This window comes from Heptranchias perlo, chromosome 2 (genome assembly GCF_035084215.1).
Source record: "Heptranchias perlo isolate sHepPer1 chromosome 2, sHepPer1.hap1, whole genome shotgun sequence".
Classification (NCBI taxonomy): Eukaryota; Metazoa; Chordata; class Chondrichthyes; order Hexanchiformes; family Hexanchidae; genus Heptranchias; species Heptranchias perlo.
This window is the reverse complement of record NC_090326.1, coordinates 148994573-149019757: the sequence shown is the minus strand read 5'-3', so window position 1 is coordinate 149019757 and position 25185 is coordinate 148994573. Positions and strand designations below refer to the sequence as shown.

At 43.4% G+C, this 25185-nt stretch overlaps 1 protein-coding gene across 1 annotated transcript in view; it reads left to right on the top strand.

Annotated features, from left to right (window-relative positions):
• The first annotated feature begins 349 nt into the window (after positions 1–349).
• Positions 350–25185, top strand: part of rnf32 (ring finger protein 32) — a 41146-nt gene continuing 16310 nt past the window's right edge. Inside the window, exons 1-5 of the mRNA XM_067999232.1 lie at positions 350–563; positions 1560–1702; positions 3986–4018; positions 5101–5225; positions 10781–10889. Coding sequence (XP_067855333.1) covers positions 425–563; positions 1560–1702; positions 3986–4018; positions 5101–5225; positions 10781–10889 — 549 coding nt within the window. The 5' untranslated portion in view covers positions 350–424. The remainder of the gene's footprint in view (positions 564–1559; positions 1703–3985; positions 4019–5100; positions 5226–10780; positions 10890–25185) is intronic.

Below are 25185 nucleotides of genomic sequence, written 5' to 3'. Positions count from 1 at the left end.
TGATGTAATTTAACACATAAACACTTTCGCTTCTCAATCAGCTCTCCTATCCATCAATGTAGTTAGGCTTTCTGGAGTTTAGCAGGGACAGACACAATCCTTATTTTAATGAGTTCTCTTAAAATAAACCATAAAATTTGGAAGGGGGGAGGAAGGAGAGAGAGTCATGCAACGTTAAATGCATACCCCGAAATAAGTGGATAACAATTTGTTGGACATGAGTTACACACTTAAGAGGGCTTCTCAAATAAAAAATAATTAGTTGTTCTTGCATTCTCGTTTCCATTGTACCCTCTAGCATATTTCCACAAAACCAGACACCACAGTGCTCGTTGCTGTAGCTTTGCAAGATCACATTATTAGGAATCTGCAGCTCCAAAACCTTTCATTGTCTGATACTTTTAAAACAAAACCACGGACTAAAATGAATTGTTGCAGGCCCATAGACAGAAACACTGTGAAGCCTGTAGTGGATACAGGAATAAAAAGAAAAGAAAAAAAGAAAAGAAAAGATGAGGAAAAAGAGTACGTTCTGGATCCAAAACCCTCAAGCCTTACTTTAGGTAAATATATTTATCTTTTCATATTTCACTTTTTTTATTTTGCAGTTGCAGTTTGCTTGCAATGCAGTTTTTAAATTATGGTGTGTGACCTGTAAAAAAACATTTGTGGATGAGGTGGAAATGCAAGAATATTTATTAAAAATCTGGTGGATAATTTGTTTATGTCAGCCTCACATTTTTATAAATATGTGTAACAATTAAAATAATTTAAAATGATCAGTTCACAGATTGGAACTTTTTTAAACCATCAAATCTACTTAATGTAGCAGAGCATAATTTATTGATTTACAAGGGAAAAATTATTGGCAGCCATTTTAAGAGTTGGAACTGACACCTCCTGCCATTTTGAAGCCAATTCAGTAGCTCTACCAATAGGGATTAAAGAACCAACTTTCATGTAGTGATGTTGTTTGCTAGCCATTTTCTATGGTGCGTGATGTAAGATGGAAATAAAATGCAGAACAAAATCAGCTTTTTCCTGTGCTGTTGAAAAAAAACTTTGCAAATAACAAAGTAAAGATACTCATAATATATGTAAGAATACCTCTCCTTCTCACCGCCCCCCCCCCCCCCCCCCTCCATGGCTTATGGTTCAGTGCAGCAAAGAATGATGCACAACTGGTAGGTTCTGAATTAGCCAGTTTCAGCCAAGCCTGTGGGTGGCTCTAGCAATCCTTGTATTGAAGGCATGTGTATTTACTGGCCCTGACCAAAACATGAAATATTATTTTCTTTCTCCATTTTGGTTGGTATGTTCTTAATTTTAACATGGATAAATTTAACTTCCTGGTGATTAATTGCCATTGAGGCATTTTGAAAGTTTCAAATGTAAATAAAGCTAATTCCTTTAATCTAAATTACTTTTGAACAAGTTACTGTCAAATAGCAAAAAGGCCCTATTTCAGTTTGCACTGTAAAAATAGTTGGTTGTTTTCAGTTTTTACTCAACCAGAATCATGTGTCTTGAATTTTGGATTATTAATTTGTTCTTTTAAGCACAGAAAATGGGTCTAGTTGATGCACCTAATGCACCTTTAACAACTAGTGAATGGCAACTGGTGAAGAAGAGATCCGAGCAACAGGGAGATTCATCACAGCCTTGTGTTATATGCAGAGAAGAATTTGGGATTCAGCAACAGGTGAGAAATTTGAAGAACGGAGCAGTAAAAGCTTTTTACTAAACTGGAGGTACATATTGCTCGGTGACAAGGATACTATTTAAATTAAGTGTATTCTACTTGGAACTGGTTATTGAGATGGGGTGAAAAATATTAACCAGTTAAAATAGTAATGCAGTTTAAACCATGTAGATTTATGCTAATTCCAAAAACTTCAATACCATTCACACACATTTAGAAACCCTAGTAAACTGGGTGGTGCATTGGTTGGAAACATTCTCTGTTCATTTTGGGGATCTGTTTTGTTAATCTAACAAAAGAATACAGGATGAAAGTTTCCACTCTTTAGCCATGGAGTTAGGACCATTTCAACCCAGTTCCTCGTAGGCAGAGTACAAAAAAAGTCACTGAATGGACAGTCTTGCACAGAATGGGAAGTAGAAATGTTACTCAGGTGCAATTAGGGCCCACTGAAGAAGCTGGAGTTAAGACATGGTTTGGACAATGTAAAAAGAACTATACCTTGCATCTGACTGATGCTACGTATATCCTACCAGGCAATACTAGAATATGGAAGTAGCATTTTATTTCCTACATACGTTTCTCAAAGCCATGCCATGATAACCATCAAAAACATTAAATAATTGCTGATACAAACCTTTTTTGACAAAAATATGGATTAATTGGGTTTATCTAAATCCCAAAGCTCCTTTATTTCCTGCATTATGATATAGAATCATAGAATCATAGAAGTTACAACATGGAAACAGGCCCTTCGGCCCAACATGTCCATGTCACCCAGTTTATACCACTAAGCTAGTCCCAATTGCCTGCACTTATATATCCAGCAGATATATAAAATACAAATTATTCTATTAAGTTTAAGTTATGATCACATGTTACCTAATATCTGAGACAAGTTTTGCTTTGATTTCAGTCCAATAAAAAGAGTGAGTTGTTTTTTTTGGGATATATTTTCTTCCCGTTTTCCTTTTCTTTGCAGCCACTTGCCATCAAGTATCCTTCTCCACCTGGAGATTAAAACCATCTGGGCTTCTCACAGCCTCTATCAGGGCTTGCAGAGTGGGTCCTTTAAGCAGATCCAACTGAATAATGTTGGTGTATTTCCTCATCTAACCCCCCACCCCACCCACCCCCCTCATCTTGAGAGGGAATGTCCTACATTCTGGGTATTCTGCGGCGAGTGACTCACCTCCTGACTCCCCAGAGCCTTTCCAGCATCTACAAGGCACAAGTCAAGAGTGTGATGGAATACTCTCCACTTGCCTGGATGAGTGCAGCTCCAACAACACTCAAGAAGCTCGACACCATCCAGGACAAAGCAGCCCGCTTGATTGGCACCCCATCCACCACCCTAAACATTCACTCCCTTCACCACCGGCGCACTGTGGCTGCAGTATGTACCATCCACAGGATGCACTGCTGCAACTCGCCAAGGCTTCTTTGACAGCACCTCCCAAACCCGCAACCTCTACCACCTAGAAGGACAAGGGCAGCAGGCACATGGGAACAACACCACCTGCACGTTCCCCTCCAAGTCACACACCATACCGACTTGGAAATATATCGCCGTTCCTTCATCGTCGCTGGGTCAAAATCCTGGAACTCCCTTCCTAACAGCACTGTGGGAGAACCGTCACCACACGGACTGCAGCGGTTCAAGAAGGCAGCGCACCACCACCTTCTCAAGGGCAATTAGGGATGGGCAATAAATGCTGGCCTCGCCAGCGATGCCCACATCCCATGAATGAATAAAAAAAACCAAAACATCTGTCTGGCATGCCATCTAGTGGCCTAGGAAGTGCTGAAGTTAATCCAACTGTTAATGGAACTCATATAAAATAGTGCTGAGATGAAGCTATTTCACTGAATTGATTAAGATATATTGGGGAAGAAATTGGTATGCGTTGTGCCCGTTTTATCCCACTGCTAAATTCATGGGGCCTATTTTTTAGGTTTTTAGGAGTAACCTGGCAAGCTACTCGGTTGTATCAAACCCCGCTAGCAGGAATTCAAGAAGAAGGCCCACCACCACCTTCTCAGGGCAACCAGGATGGGCAATAAATGTGGCCTGGCCAGCAACGCCCACGTCCCAAGAATGAATTTTTTTAAAATTACATTGTGTATCTAAACATTAAGCAGCCTGATCACAACCTTAGCTTTAAAGAACATGTAATCTAAGGGAAATATTATTCAATGCTTTCAGTATGTAAACTTAACATGATATAACGAACTACAAACCCATTCTCAACCGCATTCTTTTTTTGGTCTTCTATGCAACAGGTTCTGCTGTCTTGCTCTCATGTTTTTCATAGGGTAAGTACAAAAAGTTGCAGAGAAATAATTTGAATATCCAGTTTTTAAAAACATTTATTATTATTGTTTTGCGTAACTTGGGAGAAATTGGGGTAAATTTTAACTTCGAGCCAGGAAGGGAGCAGGGTGGGGAAAACGTTTGGGTGCAAAACCTGGACGGTAAGTGGGCGGATCACGATCACAGGGCCAATCAAGTTCACTTCCAGGTTTTGCGCCCAGCAGCCTGCCTGATTGACAGGCTGGCTGGCTGTCAGGTAGGAAGGCCTGCTGTAGCAGGCCACAGCTGGGGATCGGAGGGAGGGATCATGGATCGGGGAGAAGATCGGGGGGGGGGGGTGCCGGGGAGAAGTTTGTGGGGCTGGGAGGAATATCAGGGGGGCCGGGAAGAAGATTGGGGGGCCGGAAAGAAGATCAGGGGACTGGAAAAGAAGATCGGAGGTTACTGGAGATCAGCTGAAGAGTCAGAGGTAGGTGGGGGTCCACCATTGGGAGGGGGGGGTAGGCAGTCCACCATCGGGGGGGAGGGGGTCCACCATGGGGGAGAGGGCGATCATGGTGGTCCTGTCAGCCAGGTGAGCTTGTTGGGCCTAGATGAAGCACTCCTGCTTCTCTGGTCCCGCAAGCAGTACAATAAAGGCACTCAGCTCATGGATCTGGCCCTTCCCGCCTGCTCTTACCTGAAATGATTCAGAAGCGATGGGAAACCCGAACAGGTAAGGTTAAATTCATTTTAATTGTCCAATACACAAAATATTAAGTACCTCAAGTATCTCAATGAGGTACATTGCTCTAAGTATCGGCCCACCGGCTTTAAGTGGGGCAGGACTTTCTGGTGTCCACTGTCCACACGCATAGAAACCCGCCTTGGTTAAACCCAGAAGTGGGCAAGTTGGAGCCGGGATGCGGTTCTGCTCCAAAAACCTGTTATTTTAACCTCCCACCTGCTCCCAACTCACCTGTTCTCGGGGGCTAAAATTTACCCCAAGTGTTTGGACTATGGGTATTAAAAGAGGCACTGCAAAGTAGAGTTGCAGTATGGGACCATTCACTTATTACAGTTTATTTACACCTTTGTTATGAAGATTTGCCTGCAAGCCTTTGAAAAGTTCTCTGGGAGAAAGAGTTGCCCCATGTGCAGGAAGCAGCAATACCAGACCAGGGTAATTCATGACGGAGCTCGCCTGTACAGGATAAAATGTGCTATAAGGTACCTAATATGATAACAGCACCATTTCTTTATCATCTTATAGAAAAACATTATGCTTCATTAGTTGTTAACGGAGTAAAGAAGGAACTTGGCCACAAGGTTAATAGACAAACATAGTTTATTACTAGGAGCACAGCAAGTAGCTCTTATTCCGGAGGTCGTACTGGTAGTTGTGCTATTTTTTCATTCTAAAGTATTGGACAAGTCCAAAAGAGATTGGAATAAAGAAGCTTGTTGGTGCTCCTGTACATAGGGAAGGTTTCCTATGGTCTGTCCAAGGATGGATTTATTTGTGGATCTGTTCACGGATCAAAGTTAAGATGTCCTACCTGTTGGTTAAAAGTTATAGCTTCATCAATTCATGTGTCTATTGAAAATTAAAAACTGTACTGGTTCGGAACAATATCTGCTCAGTATTTTGTAAGAAATCATCAATTTTCATGTATTTGGCAAGTTTTCAATTAATGTCTTGTAATGTAGATTATTAACAGATGCCTGTAGAAAACAGTAGCAAGCTGTGCCATACATTCAGGGGCCGGAGAATTGTGACAATGTTAGTTCTCAAGTGTACAGTGGTCACCTTTCATGGTCAGACATCCTTTATATACACAAACAATACACCAAGGAAAAGTACAAAAACAATACAAACTGTACCCACACTTTGGTTTTGGTTTGCTTTCACATGTGCATGCAGGGAAACATTTGATCTAATGTTGCAATGTTTTTGCCACTTGCTGCTTATCTCTGCCTCTTTCTTGCTTTTTCTCTCTGCTTTCTATATCTCTTTAATTTCCCCTTCCGGAGATTTTGCCATCTTGTACCTGGACATATATGAGGATCCATATGCACTTGAACAAAATATTGCCAGCTGCCTCAAACTCCCAGAATATTGGCCTTGAATTTCCTGTGTACTTGCACCCAGAGAAACGCACAATCGGGGCATAAAGCAAATGCGTGGCTTAAAAGAACTTTGGGCATAAGTGAGTTACACATGTAAGTACAATAGGCCCAAATCGCCTCGATCTTTTACCCTCCACCCGAATGCATCTCCGCCCAGAATAACGGCCCTGCTCCAAGTTACAGAGGCGAGTTTCCTGCAACTGTGTTTGTTCAGAGGCGTTCTTCAAATTGCAACCAGATTTTCAGGCGCTCAGGCACCCATAGTTACCTGAAACAGGCGCCAATCAATAGATCTAGGAAGCATTGAAGCCATTCTCATCCTGTTACTGCAGGCAGACAATTTACAGTTGATTTTAGAAATAAAAATGTTTCTTTTGCTACCTCTTCTCCTGCTTTATATTATAATGGAGGAGGCAAGAAGCACTACCACCAGCGGAGACAGCACCCCACACGCAAATACCCAGCCTGGAGAATATAAAGGCCTCAACTGACATTCTAGGAGATGTCTGAAGAACTGACTGTGCGATGACTACGCTTTACAAAGGAGGCCATCGGCCGATTCTGCGCCTTGCTCTGCAATGACTTAAAGCCCTGGTCCAAATGCAGCAGAGCCTAAACTGTAGAAATGAAGGTGACCATGGCCCTCAACCTTTACAGGTCTGGATCCTTTGGGGGACCTGTACAGGATTAGTCAAGAGGCAGTGAGGGCCTGCATTTGGCAGGTAACTGACACCCTGTTCCATTGGGCTGGGAAGTTTATCAGATTTGGAATCTGCCCGGTGGAGCAAAGGCAGAGGGTATTAAGGTTCTACAAGATTGCTGGCTTTCTCAGAGTGCTGGGTGTGATCGATGGAACGCAGGTGGTGCTAAGCTCCCCTTCAGAACCCACAAAGTTACATGAACAGATAGGACTACCATTCCCTCAATGTCTAGGTGATCTACAGAACCTGGCTGCACATCTTGCATGTGAGCACGCAGCACACGGGTGCCTATCACGGTGCATTCATTGCGTGCAACTCGGTCATTGCACGCATGCTCGTGGATGGGGGCCCAGTGGAAGGATGAATAATCAGTGACAAGGCTTACCCCTTGTTGCCATGGCTAATGATGAATTTTAGAGTTTAACAGAGTTAAGCGGAGGAGAGGTACAAGTATCCATCAGGCAGGTGGTTGAGAGGACCACTGGGATGCTAAAGAGCTGCTTCAGGTGCTTGGACAGGTCTAGGGGTGTCCTCCAATATTCCCCAGAGAGGTTAATGAGGATAGTCTTGTGCTGTGTCCAGCTCAACTAGCCCATGACTGAAGGTCTGGATATTGACACACCAGGGGACTAATCAAAGCAGAAGATCCTGTGCTTGGGAGCCGTAGCCAAGTGATGTGGCACGTCTGCAGGAGGCATCGCTTCGAGAGGGCAGGGTGGTCAGAATGCCACTCATGGCCCAGGCTTTTACTCAATGAGCATCCCCCACAGAGGTTGCAATGAGAAGAAGAATCAGACACAGCTCTCTCTAACTTTACAGACTGTTTTATTACAAAAAAAGTTTGATAACTTTAAGTGCTATTTGTTACAAATAAATACAAATGTAGTTTGAAAAAGTTAAATAAAGTTAGACATTTCAACAAATTGTTAACTGAGGAGCCGGTCACACCTTCCCTCTATCTCGTCCAGGAGGGCTTGCAGATTGTCTTCCACAAAGTTAAAAGCCCTCTTCCTGGCAGCCTTCTCCTGTGATTCAGTCATCGGTGAGAAGGGAAAGGTTTGAGACCACTGAGACTCTCTACAGAGCAATTTAAATTAATTAATTAAAAATCTTCATGACACAGAGAGCTGTGTGCTGCTTACCTTGCACTCCCCAGCCTTACTCTGAAGGAAAAAATGTTCTCTCCCAGTTTTATGGTCCTCCACCCTAGCACCTTGTGGCTCCATGGGTTCTGTTCCAATTACATTCAAATCACGCTGGACAATTATGCAGACTCATGCCCATTTTATGTTCGGGCATATGCTAATGAGATTGCAGGAAATTTGAGCATAACTTGACATCGGCAGAATGGACGCAGGAATCGGTCTATTTTCGGGTCCAACTTCTGGGTTGTGCCCACGCGGGAAATTCCATGCCAGTGGTGTGCAGCTTTCATGCATTCTCCAGTTTGTTTTTACTTTCCAGTTACTTGTACCCATATATTGCAGGAATTTTCAAAACAATTGCATATTCAAATGTGCCAACTTGAGAACGTGCAGGTTGTGCGTGGTTGAAAATTTCAGCTACTAAAATTGACAGTACAATATCATAAATAAAAGCAGAAAATGACATTCTGATGAAGGGTCATTGACCTGAAACATTAACTCTGTTTCTCTCTCCACAGATGCAGCCTGACCTGCTGAGTGTTTCCAGCATTTTCTGTTTTTATTTCAGATTTCCAGCATCCGCAGTATTTTGCTTTTTTTTTAAATTATAAATAAGAGAGTACTTTCCACTAACGTTGTAACAATCACAGGGGTTGTTTCCTGCAGTTGAGTGAAATAGCAAGTGGCTAAAACTGGTTAATTATTTCCTTTGATTACAGAATATTCTATTTTATTTATCATACTGAGTTCTGACAATCCAGATAAATGATGAAGAATTTCTTCATAATTGGAGTGTAGCTAAGTGTGACACCCGTGTTTGTGCAGCTGGCAGCCCAGACTAAACTGTTGTTGTATACCAGAGAAGATTAAGTAGAAACGTACAATCGCTGCAAATACTGAGCCTGATATCACCGTAACTGTTTTTCAGGCAATAGCCTATTACAGGTTGTTACTGATTTTGTTTAAGATTACTTTCCCATCAATCAAAATTAATACTAATCATATAGCTCCACTCAAGTAACCTTGTGAGTTCTGCCCACAGTCCACTATTTCCATTCATCACTTTGCTGGAATAGAACTTCATGATGTCATATAGGAGGGGCTTGGCTCAGAAGCTGTTCCCAAGCTGCCCTTAACCACCAGCAGCAGCAGCAGCATAAGACATAGGGTGACTTAGAAAAACTTTATCATAGTATCATAGAATGGTTACAGCACAGAAAGAGGCCATTCGGCCCATCGAGCCCGTGCCGGCTCTTTGTAAGAGCAATCCAGTTAGTCCCAGTCCCCTGCTCTTTCCCTATAATCCTGCAAATTTTTTCCCTTCAAGTATTTATCCAATTCCTTTTTGAAAGCCACGATTGAATCCACCACCTTTCAGGCAGCGCATTCCGGATCTTAACTACTCGCTGCGTAAAAAGGTTTTCCCTCATGTCGCCTTTGGTTCTTTTGTCAATCACCTTAAATCTGTGTCCTCTGGTTAGCGACCCTTCCACCAATGGGAATAGTTTCTCTTTATTTACTTTATCTAAACCCTTAATGATTTTGAACACTGCTATCAAATCTCCCCTCAACCTTCTCTGCTCTAAGAACAACCCAAGCTTCTCCAGTCTATCCATGGAACTGAAGTCCCTCATCCCTGGAACCATTCAAGTAAATATTTCTGCATCCTCTCTAAGGCCTTCACATCCTTCATAAAATGTGGTGCCCAGAATTGGACACAATACTCCAGTTGTGGCTGAACCAGTGTTCTATAAAGGTTCAACATAACTTCTTTGCTTTTGTACTCTATGCCTCTCTTTATAAAGTCCAAGATCCTGTATGCTTTTTTAACCGCTTTCTCAACCTGTCCTGCCACCTTCAAAGATTTGTGCACATATACTCCCAGGTCTCTCTGTTTCTGCACCCCCTTTAAAATTGTACCATTTAATTTATATTGCTTCTCCTCGTTCTTCCTGCCAAAATGTATCACTTCACACTTCTCTGCGTTAAATTTCATCTGCCACGTGTCCACCCATTCCACCAGCCTGTCTATATCCTCTTGAAGTCTATTACTATCCTCCTCCTCGGTTTACTACACTTCATCTGCAAATTTTTTAATTGTGCCCTGTACACCCAAGTCCAAGTCAATATATATCAAAAAAGCAATGGTCCTTGTACCGACCCCTGGGAACACCACTGTATACCTTCCTCCAGTCTGAAAAACAACCATTCACCACTACTGTTATGTTTCCTGTCACTTAGCCGTCACTTAGCCAATTTTGTATCCATGCTGCCACTGCCCCTTTTATTCCATGGGCTTCAATTTTGCTGACAATCCTATTATGTGGCACTTTATCAAACACCTTTTGAAAGTCCATTTACACAACATGTATACATGGAACTAGTGACCTCTCTGCTTCCAGAATCAGGAATTGCACTCTGATAAAAGATCAAACAATTGTGTGATGATCTCTTAGTACTTGGGTTTTAATGATGGTTTAACAAGCTTACACTTTCATAGAACCATTGAAGGTTACAGCACGGAAGGAGGCCATTCGGCCCATCGAGTCCGCGTCGGGTCTATGCATGAGCAATCCAGCTAGTCTCACTGCCCTGCCTTATCCCCGTAGCCCTGCATATTTTTTGTTTCAAGTACTTATCCAGTTCCCTTTTGAAGGCCATGATTGTATCTGCCTCCACCACTCCCTCGGGCAGTGCATTCCAGATCCCAACCACTCGCTGTGTAAAAAAGTTTTTCCTCATATCACCTTTGGTTCTTTTGCCAATCACCTTAAATCTATGTCCTCTGTTTCTTGACCCTTCATCTTAGAATTCAAGCTTACTGGCGTGGATATATTGTTCGTAAATGGTACAAGCAGCTGAGGCGTTCGGTGCCACCAAAGGACAGGAAATTACGAAGGAGATTCTTTGAAGACAAGGTATGGTGATAACTTGTTATTCCCCCGTAATCGCTATTGTAAATAAGCTGTCAATTGCAACCATCTAAAACAGCAGGTTCAGGTACTGCCAGCTGGCACTTCAGGTTTTCAGTTCAAATCCAGCTCAAGATGACTGGGTAAAAGATCAGTTTTCATTAATGGTTGTTAAGGATCACAAAGTAAGGCATTTGGGCAGCCTGCATCTGGTCGAAAGCAACCATGAATACATACTAATGTCGCTAGTTCAGCAGTTCTAGGGAAGATGGGATTGCAATCTACTACAAATGGTGTGTTTGTGTAAAGTTTGAAGCAGCATTGTTGTGGAGTGCTCGTATAGCGTAAGGAAAGCCTATTACAAAGTATTTCACTATTAAAAATTACATTATCTTCTACCTGGTTGGAATATCCCTCATTTAAGTGCACATTTCCCTTCTCCATGCACAATGAACAGCTCTAATAATGTATGTTATGGAGGCAGCCTGTTTTGCAGACAGGGCGTGGGGGACAGGATGGCAGGAGCAGGAACTGCAGCGATGAGGCCCAAGACGCAAAGACATGGGGTGGAAGGGAACAGGCCTGTGAGCAACCAAGAATTGGCATGGGAAAGCCCAATCGCAGCTGAGAACATTTGGGGAGCGGGGGTTGTTTTAATGATGGCCAGAAATGGGCGGCGGGGGGGGGGGTTTCAATGACAGCTGAAACAGTAGGGGAGGGGGAAAACACTGAAAAATGTTCTACATTTTAAATTTAAATAAATGTTTTTGGGAAAAAACTTTCTGAAAGGCTTAAAAAGACCTGCCCCAGCGTCATTGAGATGGGAGATTGGTAAGTGGGCAACCATTTTGTCTAACTTGGAGAACAAATATTGCAGGAATCAAGATATGAATAAAATCAACAGAAAAACATGACATAAAAGCATGATGAACATGTCATGACAGAAATAGTGAGACAGGTAGTGTGACATAATTATGAGTGACAGAAAAAAATGTGGCACAAAAAGTATTGAAGGAAGTTCTCCACAGATATAAAACTTTTATTGTGTAAATAGATATGTGTAAATGACCAGATTAGTACTAAGCAAGTTTCAGTGTTCTTTCTGTGTTCTGGAAAACTGAAGCCAAAGGAATTTGCTGCAATTTCTGAGTATATGGATTAGTGCAGCACAAAGTAGATTGTGAAAAGAAGGAGGATGAAGCTATTGTTTAGATACGTGATTCTGATGAAAGTCTGAGAGATTGCCGCCACAGTAGGAGGCTTGATGGGACTGTGACTTGAAATTCCTAGCCATTTTTTAAAATTGTTCTTTTCTCCTTTAAGGGAAACTGTATAGGGATGATACATCTAGGCCAGCGAGTGAAAGCCACATGGCTGGCCAGTCCAGGTAGGGTAAGAGCTCAGAACTCGCAGGGCCAAAAACAAATGACGCAACAGTTGGTGACAACCTTTCACATTGCTGCTCCAGTTCTTCTTGCCTCTTACAACATTGGTTTAAAAAAAACACATGTTGAGGCAGTGCTCTCTTCCACTGGAGGTAGTAGCTCATTTACTTTTTGCACTGTCGCCAAAGCAGCTAGCAATGACAGCACTGTAAAGTAAATGCAGCATTAGAGGCAGTAGCTAATGAAGGCAAAATGTACAACTGATTTACCTTGGGAACTTGGCAGACTCCTTGCATCATTGGCAATTACTGATTATTTAAACTTGAAAGGGCAGCCTGGAGTATATCAATTTAAACCATTGATGAACTTGTGTTTTTTTAACAGGCTGGTGACATTTATAACTAACTGTGCCTGCTGTCTAGCGGTCCACCAGACTTAAATTTGAACTGTGATGAAGCTCGGGAATGTTAGATTAAAATGGATTTCAACTATCCCTTCACAGTGATAAAAAAAAATTTTTTGGAGCAAGTGATTACATTGTTCCTCAAAAAATCATTATGGAGAAAGTAATGACACTATTTTAGCTTACGTCCTTATCATCAATGCAGAGTGGTGATTCATGTGTCATTCTCCAAATGCAACTGAGTTATTCAAAGCATTTGTTCAGAATACCTTGAAACTCATGTAATATTACAAAGAATAATGAATATAGTAAACCAAGTGATCCTAAAATCTAGCCGGCTGACAAAACTGCAGCTTGATACTTTAGATCAATTTAGTTAGAAAAGGTCAAATGATATTGGAGTTTGCAGTTTGAAAACATATCGTTCTGGCCTTTAAACACAAGTTAAATCAAATAGCTTTAGACAATTTTACGATTTCTGTTGGTGATACAGTAATTCCCATGAATCCATTTCAGTTTCTTAATAATTTAGATCAAAGCAGCCCAAAAGGTCACTGAAACTATGTTATACCAATACCATATACAAGAATGTTTACACGAGGGAGACGTGTTCCTTGGAATGTAGGGTGCTTCATGGTACAGTTCTTTGATCTTTATCTATAAAATCTTCGTACAAATGTCATGTAATTAAAGTGTGGCCATTTATTGCAGCAATTAAATCTATTCAAATGCATCATATTATCAGCAGCTTTGCTGGTTGTATAGATGGTTTTTAAAGGTGGTAAGTTGAGTCATTTGTGAAACAATTTGCTTAGCTTCATTTATTTCCCACAAAAGGGAGGCAGCCTTGTTTCATGATTTGAACAATTTTGATTTAAATCTCACCAAACAGTATAATGGTCTTGAGGTTTGCTTAGTCGGGGAGCTTCCTTTATCACACAGAGATGGCAAACAGTCTGTTACTAACTTGAAGTGGTTTTGAACAGTGTGACTGGGAAGATATTAAACCAGTCAAGTCTTATCTTCATTGATATGTTGTAAATTCCTTGCTTTTCAGTTTAGTTTTGAGGCTTACCGTAAGTCAACACATTAGTAACCAATTTGCTGGCATTTAAATGAAAGTTTTCTAAGGTGGGCAAAGTCCATCGACTTGCGTTTGTTTGGACTTTAACTCCACAGGCACTGCAGAGTCACCAAATTAACTTCTGAATAGACCTTTCCCATTAGAAATGACGTTTTGAATTTTAATTGTTTCTTTCTGTTCTGTCACAGTATAGAATCTTTATAATTCAATACAGCGCCTGAAAATCAATGAGGTAAAAGAATACCATGAATGCTGAATGTTTATGTATCTGAAATAAAAACAGAAAATCTTGGAAATGCAGGTTGATCAGATAAGGGTTCTGATAAAGGGTCACCGTCAAAATGTTAAGCTATTTTTCTCTTTTGCAACGTCTTGAGGCCCTCTGCTTCCAGACCCCAGGTTCCTCTCCCACAGTGGATGAAGGAACTGAATGTATGGTGGCTAAATTTGCTGATGACACAAAGGTAGGTAGGAAAGTAAGTTGTGAAGAGGGCATAAGGGGCTCGATTTTCGCACCCCCGAGCGGTTGCGTTCGCGGCGGTGGGGGCTGCGAAAATCGGGGATTCCCGGGGCAGGTCAGGAGCCCGGCTCCAACCTGCCCACTTCCAGGTTCCCCAGTGACGCGCTGACAGGCGCGCGCAGCCCCCACATGTGCCACTTGAAGTAATTAACCAGGTACTTCAGGTCGTTTACAGACCTGATATTTTAGGAGGGGTGGGATTTTCAAGTCAACTGGGACTGTTTCCCGTACTGGGGGAAACACTCCCAGTTGAAATGGACATGTTGCAGCCATCAGCCTGTGGCAGCTGCAAAGGTCTATTTGACAGGTGAGGGGGGAGGGGGAGACCCTCACTCATTGCAGGAGTCCACTCTGTCACTTTGGACAAAGTTTGGCCTCCACCACCCTCCTCCTAATAATAAAATTCACTAACTTGCACACTTACCCTGGTGTCCAGACACATTTACCTACCTTGCGGACCCCCTCAAATGTACATCTTCCGGATGGGGGCCGCCGCAGCTGCAGTCATGACCTCCTCAGAGGACAAACAGTATCACCAGCCTCGCCGGCCATGCCATCCACCTCTGACACGTGGAGCTCCACAACACAGTGCTGTGACACATCCACCTGCACAGCAGGAGGGAGGGCACCGGCAGAGAGAGATGCGTCGCAGAATGCACTACCCTCGCCAAAGGGTCCACAGACCGAGGCTCAGCTTCCTGGACCTCTCTGAGCAGCAGTGCACATGGAGGCTCAGAGTCACTCGACATGTAGTCGTGGACATCTGCAGCCTCCTTCATGCCGAGCTGCTCCCGGCTGGCCCGAGCACCATCTTCTTACCTGTCGCTGTCAAAGTCACCACTGCCCTCAACAACTTCTCCTTCGCATCCTTCCAGGGTGCCACCAGGGACATCGCCGACGTCTCTCAGTCATCTGCACAAAAGAGCCCTGCAAATACACCTACACCCACTCTGCAGTGACACAATGGGTGGCACCAGTTGTGGGTCTTCATAGTGATCCTCAGGAAAGGGCATTATTGCACAAACCAGACAAGATTCGCAAAGATGTGGCAGTAGTGGTGACAATATAATATATAATGTGAGTTGATCAGAAATTAAATATAAGTAAAAATCATGACAAACCCTCAAGCACCCTTGTGCATCTCCTTCATGCTTACGACACGTTTGCCTTATGCTTCCTACTGCACATATGTGATGCATGCCCTGTGGCTGCAGCACAGGTAGTGGCAGGTTGGGTGAGGCTGACCGTGAAAGAGATGCATGAGAGGGTGAGTATGAGATAGAGCCATGAGATTGTATGAGGATTGGGTTGAGTGGTAATGGTGCGATGAGTACTGGCGAGGTGAGTAAGTGCAGGTAAGATGAGGATGAGCTTTGAGTGGGTGTGAGGGGTGACGTGATAGAGTAGTGTTGGCAGTACAGAAGGAGATGTGGGGTGGGGGCGGTGATGTGGCAGACGGAGTGTAGGGGAATGAGTAAATGTACTCACTTCAGCTGACCTACTTAGGTCATTGAAGTGCCTCCTGCACTGTATGCAGGTGGGCGATATGTTGGTGGTGCAGGTGACCTCCTCTGCCACCTTGAGCCAGGCCTTCTTGGTGGCAGAGGCAGGCCACTTCCTCTTGCCCGCTGTGGGGGGGGGAAGATCTCTGTCCTCCCCCTCCTCCTCACCCCATCCAATAAGACCTGGAGTGAGGCATCATTAAACCTGGGTGCAGCCTTCCCCCTGGGCTGCTCCATGCTGTAATTTTTCCTATTTTCTGCAGCATCAGTCAGTGGAGAACTGCCCCTTTAAATAGGGCTCCTCCACCTGACAGCCTATGCTGCGCATGCGGAGTCCGCCCGCAACGCAGCTTTCCAGTGCGAAACCCGGAAGCAAAGGTAAGTACCTTCAATCAAGCTTCAATCGCGTGCGGAGCACCCCAATTTCACTGGGCGCGTTACCCACACGCTCAGTCGCTCAGTCGACCCCCTGCTGCCAACCCGCCGCCCTCCTAATATCGGGCCCAAGGAGTCTGCAAAGGAATATAGATAGGTTAAGTGAGTGGGAAAAAATTGGCAGATGAAGTATAATGTGGGAAAATGTGAACTTGTCCACTTTGGCAGGAGGAATAGAAAAGCAGTATATTATTTAAATGGAGAGAGATTGCAGAACTCTGAGGTACAGAGGGATCTGGGTATCGTAGTACATGAATCACAAAAAGTTAGTATGCAGGTACAGTAAGTGATTAGGAAGGCAAATAGAATGTTGTCATTTATTGTAAGGGGAATGGAATATAAAAGTAGAGATGTACAGGGCATTGGTGAGACCACGTCTAGAATACTGTGTGCAGCTTTAGTCTCTTTATTTAAGAACATAATTGCTTTGGAGACGGTTCCTGGGATGAGCAGGTTATCTTATGAGGAAAGTCCTAACATCAACTGTGATTCAAACCGTGTGAGGAGCACAGAGGGCGCAAAATTCTTGATCGGTGTCCAGGAGAACTTTTTTAGCCAGTACGTGACAAGCCCAACAAGAGGGGATGCAATTCTAAATTTAGTCCTTGGAAATGAAGATGGGCAAGTGGGTGAAGTGACAGTGGGTGACCATATTGGGGATAGTGACCACAATTCAGTTGGTTTCAGCATTATTATGGAAAAGGACAGATTTAAATCAGGAGTAAACGTTTTAAATTGGGGGAAGGCAAATTTTACAGATTTAAGAGGTGATTTGGCAGAAGTGGATTGGACACAACTACTTGAGGAGAAATCAATGGCAAGCCAGTGGGAGGCACTAAAAAGTGTACAATGCAGACACGTCCCCTCAAAGAAAAAGGTTGGCACTACCAAATTTAGAGCCCACTGGTTGTCTAGAAGTATATGGGGCAAGATAAAGCAGAAAAAGAAAGCTTATGACTGTCACAGAAAACAAAACACTGCAGAAAGCCTAGGGGAGTATAGAAAGTACAGGGATGATGTAAAAAAGGAAATAAGGAAAGCAAAGAGAGGGCATGAAAAAATATTAGCTAGTAAGATTAAAGAAAACCCAAAGATGTTTTATCAGTACATTAAGAACAAGAGGATAGCTAAGGAAAAGGTGGGATCTATCAGGGATGATAAGGATAACTTGTGTGTAGAAGCAGAGGATGTGGGTAGGGTTTTAAATGAATATTTTGTCTCCGTATTCACAAGGGAAAGAGATGATCCGGACATGGTAGTTAAAGAGGAGAGGTGTGAAATATTGGATAAGGTAAACATAACGAGAGGAGGGACTGGAATCCTTGAAAGTTGATAAGTCACCAGGGCCAAATGGATTGTTTTCTAAGCAATTGAAGGAAGCCAGGGAGGAAATAGCGGATGCTCTGAGGATCATTTTCCAATCCTCACTAGATACAGGGGAGATACCAGAGGACTGGAAGACTGCAAACGTTATACCATTGTTTAAAAAGGGTAAGAGGGAAAGGCCGAACAATTATAGGCCGGTCAGTCTTACCTCGGTGGTGGGCAAACTATTAGAATCAATACTGATAGGTAGGATAAACTGTCACTTGGAAAGGCATGGTTTAATCAGGGATAGTCAGCATGGATTTGTTCAGGGAAGGTCATGCCTTACAAATCTGATTGAATTCTTTGAGGAAGTGACAAGGAGGATTGATGAGGGTAGTGCAGTGGATGTTATCTACATGGATTTTAGTAAGGCATTTGACAAGGTCCCAAATGGCAGACTGGTCAGAAATGTAAAAGCCCATGGGATACAGGGAAAAGTGGCGAATTAGATCCAAAATTGGCCCAGTTACAGGAAACAAAGGGTAAAAGTCGATGGATGTCTTTGCGAATGGAAATCCGTTTCCAGTGGTGTGCCACAGGGCTCAGTGTTGGGTCCCTTGCTGTTTGTGGTAAATATTAATGATTTGGACTTGAATGTAGGGGGCATGATTGGCAAATTTGCAGATGACACAAAAATTGGCTGTATAGTTGATAGTGAAGAGGATAGCTGTAGACTCCAAGAAGATATCAATGGGTTGGTGGAGTGGGCGGAAAAGTGGAAAATGGAGTTCAACCCGGAGAAGAGTGAGGTAATGCACTTAGGGAGGGCAAACAGTAAAACTGAATACGCAGTAAACGGGAATATATTGAGAGGGGTAGAGGAAGTGAGAGACCTTGGAGTGCATGTGCACAGGCCCCTGAAGGTGGCAGTACAGGTAGATAAGGTTGTGAAGAAGACATACGAAATGCTCTCCGTTATTAGCCGAGGTATAGAATATAAAAGCAGGGATGTAATGATGGAACTGTATAAAATGCTGGTAAGGCCACAGCTGGAGTATTGTGCACAATTCTAGTCATCACATTACAGGAAGGACGTAATTGCTCTGGAGAGAGTGCAGAGAAGATTAACAAGAACGTTGCCAGGGCTTGAAAATTGCAGCTATGAGTAGAGATTGGATAGGCTGGGATTGTTTTACTTGGAGCAGAGGAGGCTGAGGGGAGACTTGATTGAGGTGTACAAAATTATGAGGGGCCTAGATAGAGTAGACAGGAAGTATCTGTTTCCCCTAGCGGAGAGTTCAAGAACTAGAGGACATAGATTTAAGATGATTGGCGGAAGGATTAGAGGGGACATGAGGGAAAACCTTTTTACCCAGAGGGTGGTGGGTGTATGGAATTCACTGCCTGAATTGGTGGTAGAGACGGGGACCTTCAACTCTTTTAAAAAGTACCTGGACCTGCACCTAAAGTGCTGAAAGCTGCAGGGCTATGGATTGGGTGCTGGAAGGTGGGATTAGAATGGGCTCCTGGTTGTTCTTTGAGACGGCGCGGACACGATGGGCCGAATGGCCCGCTTCTGTGCTGTATCTTTTCTATGGTTCTATGGAAAGGTTGGACAAGTTGGGCCTGTATACACTGGAGTCTAGAAAAATGAGAGGTGATCTTATTGAAACATATAAGATCCTGAGGGGACTTGAAGGGGTAGATGCTGAGAGGATATTTCCCCTTGTAGGAGAGACTAGAACTAGGGGACACAGTTTAAAAATAAGAGGTCTCCCATTTAAGATGGAGATGAGAAGGAATTTTTTCTCTGAGGGTCTTGAGTCTGTGGAACTCCCTTCCCCACAAAGCAGTAGAGGCAGGGTCATTGAATATTCTTAAGGCTGAGTTAGATAGATTACTGATTAACAAGGGAGTCAAAGGTTATAGTAGGTAGACGGGAAAGTAGAGATGAGGTCGCAATCAGATCAGCCATGATCTTATCAAATGGCACAGCAGGCTTGAGGGGCCAAATGGCCTACTCCTGCTCTTAATTCGTATGTACGTATGTAGTGCTGCCACATCCTGAACCCTTCAGCGTCAACGAAGTCTGGCATGCCCCTTTCCCCACTACTGTGAGACGACAAGAATCATTCAAACCCCAAGTTCCTCCTATACCCCATATCACCCTCCAGCACTCCCAGAGCCCTGCAACCCTCATAACTGCTGCTAAACTCCACATACCTATCTCCAATCTGCTGCAAGTTACCTACCATCTTCCTGTTGTCCCTTGGGCTTTAAAAAGAGGTAAGAGGTAAAAAATAAACATATAGTTAAAAAAAATACGGGTCGATTCCTAATTTTGGGGGGGGGGGGGGGAGGGGGGGGGAGAATACGACTGCAGAGCCCCATGCACACCTGTGGTAGTGAAGTGGCCTGTTGACCTCTCTGAATTTGGCAAAGTCAATTAAATTAACTGCTTTTAATATGCTCCTTGCACAGCTGCAGCCTTATGCAGTGAGTGTTCTGCAAGGAGGCCCACAGTATTTTGGGCATGCAACGTTTAAAGGGCTGCTGCTCAAAACTAAAAGGTAAGTGCCTGCATGGGGGGAGGAAGGAAATTTGGATAGATTTTAGAAAGGTTGAAAATAGCTTTGAAATATTTGTCAGCTTTTCCAAAGACAGTATGAGGCGGAGGGGTGGAGGGAAGTGGCAGGCAAAAAGGAAGCTAATCTGAGATCAAAGTATGAAATGGGAGTCTGTGGGTAGGTGGTGGAGTGGCACTGGCCCCAATCCCTTGGTCAATAGCTGATGAAGTGAATATGCTAGTGCATGAGGTGGGTGCAAGATTGGCACCCCAGGACTCTTCCAGCAGAGGACAGCAGTACACCTTGCCTGGTAGGACATGGTGGCTGGAATACCTACAGCACCTGGAAACAGATGTGGGAGAAGATGGAACACTTCAAGCAGTTCAGAGAAGGTTCACTAGGTTGATCCCTGGTATGGAAGGGTTGTCTTATGAGGAAAGATTGAACAAGTTGGGTCTATACTCATTGGAGTTTAGAAGAATGAGAGGAGACCTTATTGAAATATACAAGATTCTGAGGGGACTCGATAGGGTAGATGCTGAGAGGATGTTACCCCTCATGGGGGAATCTAAAACTAGGGAGCATAGTCTCAGAATAAGGGGTCGCCTGTTTAAGATGGAAATGAGGAGGAATTTCTTCTCCCAGAGGGTCGTGATTCTTTGGAATTCTTTACCCCAAAAAGCTGTGGAGGCTGAGTCATTGAATACATTCAAGGCTGAGTGAGACAAATTTTTGATCAGCAAGGGAGTCAAAGGATATGGGGAAAAGGCAGGAAAGTGGAGTTGAGGTAAAAATCAGATCAGCCATGATCTCATTGAATGGCGGAGCAGGCTCGAGGGGCCGAATGGCCTACTCCTGCTCCCATCTCTTATGGTCTTATGGTCTAATCTGGTAGGATAAGAATAACCAACATTACCATGTCTTGGGCAGATGGTACACACCGCAAAGTGCAGTGTGTCAACCTGTTCCACATTCAGTGTTTACCCATGACAAGTTGTTTCATTACAGGGTGTCAGGTTGGACATGGCAGCATTCAGTGGGAACCTGCACTTTGGGAAATGCACCAATTTGATGAAATTGGGCATGTGTGTCTGGCGTTAAGTAGGAAAGGAGATAAAAGTCTTGCCATGGAATCAGTCATCTTTGCTGTATATGTGGGCAGCAAGTACCTGATATCGCAGTGCTCTCTGGAAATGAGCCTTAGGCTTAACAATTGAGGACAGTGGTGATCTTGCCAAATACTGATGATTACTGCAGGTGTCCTTGTTACAGATGACAAAGCTCTATTTTGAATGGGGTGCAGGAACAGAGAGACCTGGAGGTTCACATACACAAATCTCTGAAGGTGGAAGGACAAGTTGATAAAGCTGTTAAAACGCATATGGGATCCTTGGCTTTATAAATACAGGCATCGAGTACAAAAGCAAGGAATTTATGCCAAACCTTTATAACTCAACTCAGCTGGAGTATTGTGTCCAATTCTGGGCATCACACTTCAGGAAGGATGTCAAGGTCTTGGAGAGGGCGCAGAGGAGATTTACCAGAACTATACCAGGAATAAGGGACTTCAGTCATGTGGAGAGACTAGAGAATTTGAGGCTGTTCTCCTTAGAGTAGAGAAGGTTAAGTTTCCACTGGCAGGAGGGTCAGTAACTAGAGCACACAGATTTAAGATAATTGGCATAAGAACCAGGGGGGAAATTAGGAGAAATCATTTACACAGCGAGTTGTTATGATCTGGAATGCACTGAACAGGTGGTGTAAACAGTGTCAAAAGGGAATTGGGTATATACTTTATGGGGAAAGAGCAGGGGAGTGGGACTGACTGGGTAGCTCTTTCAAAGAGCCGGCACCGGCGCGATGGACCAAAAGGCCTCCTTCTGTGCTGTATTTTTCTATGATTCTACGCTGTTAGTCTATAGCAAGCTGGGGCAGTAGTCATAGTTCACTGGTAAGCAGGTTTGCCAAGATCTGCAGAATGGTCTGGGGCCTGCATTGTGTACCATCTCTATCATGAAATTGATGCGCTTTAACAAAGAAATTTAAGGAGTAAGATAAAATGTCTACCAAGAAATATGGCACTAAAGAAGTACTATAAACATTGCAAAATAACTTCCAAAGATGTTTAAGAGTTCCTGCAATCATGGAACTTCCCTTATTCCCAATCCAAATGGGTGAACGTAGAAAAATGACGAGAAATGCCACAAGCACCAGGGAGTTATGCTTTTTGTTTATTTAAGAACATAAGAAATAGGAGCATGAGCAGGCCATCCAGCCCCTCGAGCCTGCTCTGCCATTCAACAACATCATGGCTGATTTTTTACCTCAATGCCATTTTCCTGCACCATCCCCATATCCCCTGATGCCTTTAATATCTAGAAATCTATCGACCTCTGTTTTGAATGTAATCAATGACTAAGCCTTCACAGCCCTCTGGGGTAGAGAATTCCAAAGATTCACCACCCTCTGAGTGAAGAAATTTCTCCTCATCTCAGTCCTAATTGGCCTACCCCTTATTCTGAAACTGTGACCCCTGGTTCTAGACTCCCCAGCCAGGGGAAACAACCTTCCTGCATCTACCTTGTTAAGCCCTGTAAGAATTTTGTATGTTTCAATGAGATCACCTCTCATTCTTCTAAACTCTAGAGAATACAGACCTAGGCTACTCAATCTCTCCTCATACGACAATCCCACCATCCCAGGAATCAATCTGGTGAATCTTTGTTGCACTCCCTCCGTGGCAAGTATATCCTTTCTTAGGTAAGGAGACCAAAATTGTACATAATACTCCAGCTGCGGTCTCACCAAGGCCTTAAATATTTTTGCAGTAAATCTGGGTATTTGATGAGGCTTATGCAGTAAGTAGGCACAAGCACTTCAGCTCACCAATAATAGAAAAACATTGAATTGCATGGCAGAAAGAAGACCACTTCCAATTCCTTTTGCGGCAGCTGCACCATCTGCTCTCCTGATACACAGGACCAGGGAATCATCCCTATCTAATAATAATAAATGCCACCCATTTACGGGTTTCACAGTAAACTGAACAGTTATGGAACTCTATAACCAAAAATACCAGTAAATATTCCATTATAAAATGTGCTCAGTCTGCGTAAATCTGTGACCCTGATGATACATTGTGCATTAGGTGGCAGAACATCTCTTTTGTTATAAAACATAACCTCTGACTCTCTGTGAGCAATGCCACGGGCGATCCACAAGTATAATGAATTGTAATTAGGTTGTTTTCAGCCTGTCAAAAAGTGTGCCACATTAAATATAGATGCATACCTGATATGCTGGTTGGGTAAATTGGGACCGAGTCCTAGAATGTTATGGCACAGAAGGAGGACATTCGGCCCACCGTGTCCATGCTGGCCGAAAAAGAGCTATCCAGCTTAATCCCACTTTCCAGCACTTGGTCCATAGCCCTGTAGGTTACGGCACTTCAAGTGTACATCCAAGTACTTTTTAAATGAGTTGAGGGCTTCTGCCTCTACCACCCTTTCAGGCAGTGAGTTCCAGACCCCCACCACCCTCTGGGTGAAAAAATCTCTTCTCAGCTCCCCTCTAATCCTTCTACCAATTACTTTAAATCTATGCCCCTGGTCACTGACCCCTCTGCTAAGGGAAATAGGTCCTTCCTATCCACTCTATCAAGTCCTGTCATAATTTTATATACTTCAATTAAATCTCCCCTCAGCCTCCTTTGTTCCAAAGAAAACAACCCCAGCCTATCCAATCATTTCTCATAGCTAAAATTCTCCAGCCCTGGCAACATCCTCGTAAATCTCCTCTGTACCCTCCCTAGTGCAATCATATCTTTCCTGTAATGTGACCAGAACTGTATGCAGTACTCAAGCTGTGGCTTAACCAATGTTTCATACAGTTCTAGCATAACCTCCCTGCTCTTATATTCTATGCCTCGGCCAATGAAGGAAAGTATCCCGTATGCCTTTTTAACCACCTTATCTGTTGTCCTGTCCTGCTACCTTCAGGGATCTGTGGACATGCACTCCAAGGTCCTTTTGTTCATCTACACCTCTCATTATCCTCACATTTATTTTGTACTCCCTTGCCTTTTTGCCCTCCCCAAATGCAATACTTCACACTTCTCTGGATTGAATTCCATTTGCCACTTTTCTGCCCACCTGACCAGTCCATTGATATCTTCCTGCAGTCTACAGCTTTCCTCCTCACTATCAACCACATGGTCAATTTTTGTATCATCTGCAAACATCTTGATCAAGCCCCCCACGTTCAAGTCCAAATCATTAATATAAACCACAAAAAGTAAGGGACCTAGTACTAAGCCTTGCGGGACCTCACTGGAAACAGCCTTCCAGTCGCAAAAATACCCGTCAACCATTACCCTTTGCTTCCTGCCACTGAGCCAATTTTGGATCCAACGAGCCACTTTCCCTTGGATCCCATGGGCTTTTACTTTTCTGACCAGTCTGCCATGTGGGACCTTGTTAAAAGCCTTGCTAAAATCCATGTACACTACATCAAATGCGTTACCCTCATCGACCCCCTTGTTACCTCCTCAAAAAATTCAATCAAGTGAGTCAGACCTGACATTTCCTTAATAAATCCATGCTGACTGTCCTTGATTAACCCATGCCTTTCTAAATGATGATTTATGCTGTCCCTCAGAATCGATTCCAATAATTTGCCCACCACCGAGATTAGACTGACTGGCCTATAATTATTCGGTCTATCTCCTTCTCCCTTTTTAAACAACGATACAACGTTAGCAGTCCTCCAATCCTCCAGCACCACGCCTGTAGCCAGGGAGGATTGGAAAATGATGGTCAGAGCTTCTGCTATTTTCTGCCTTGCTTCTATTAACAGCCTGGGATACATTTCATCCGCGTCTGGCGATTTATCTACTTTCAAAGATGCTAATCCCCTTAATACTTCCTTCCGCTCTCACTATGTTTATCCCATCCATTATTTCACACTCCTCCTCCTCAACTACAATCTCTGCATCGTCCCCCTCTTTTATGAAGACAGACACAAAGTATTCATTAAGAACCATACCCACATCGTCCACCTCCACACATAGGTTACCTTTTTGGTCTCTAATAGGCCCTAC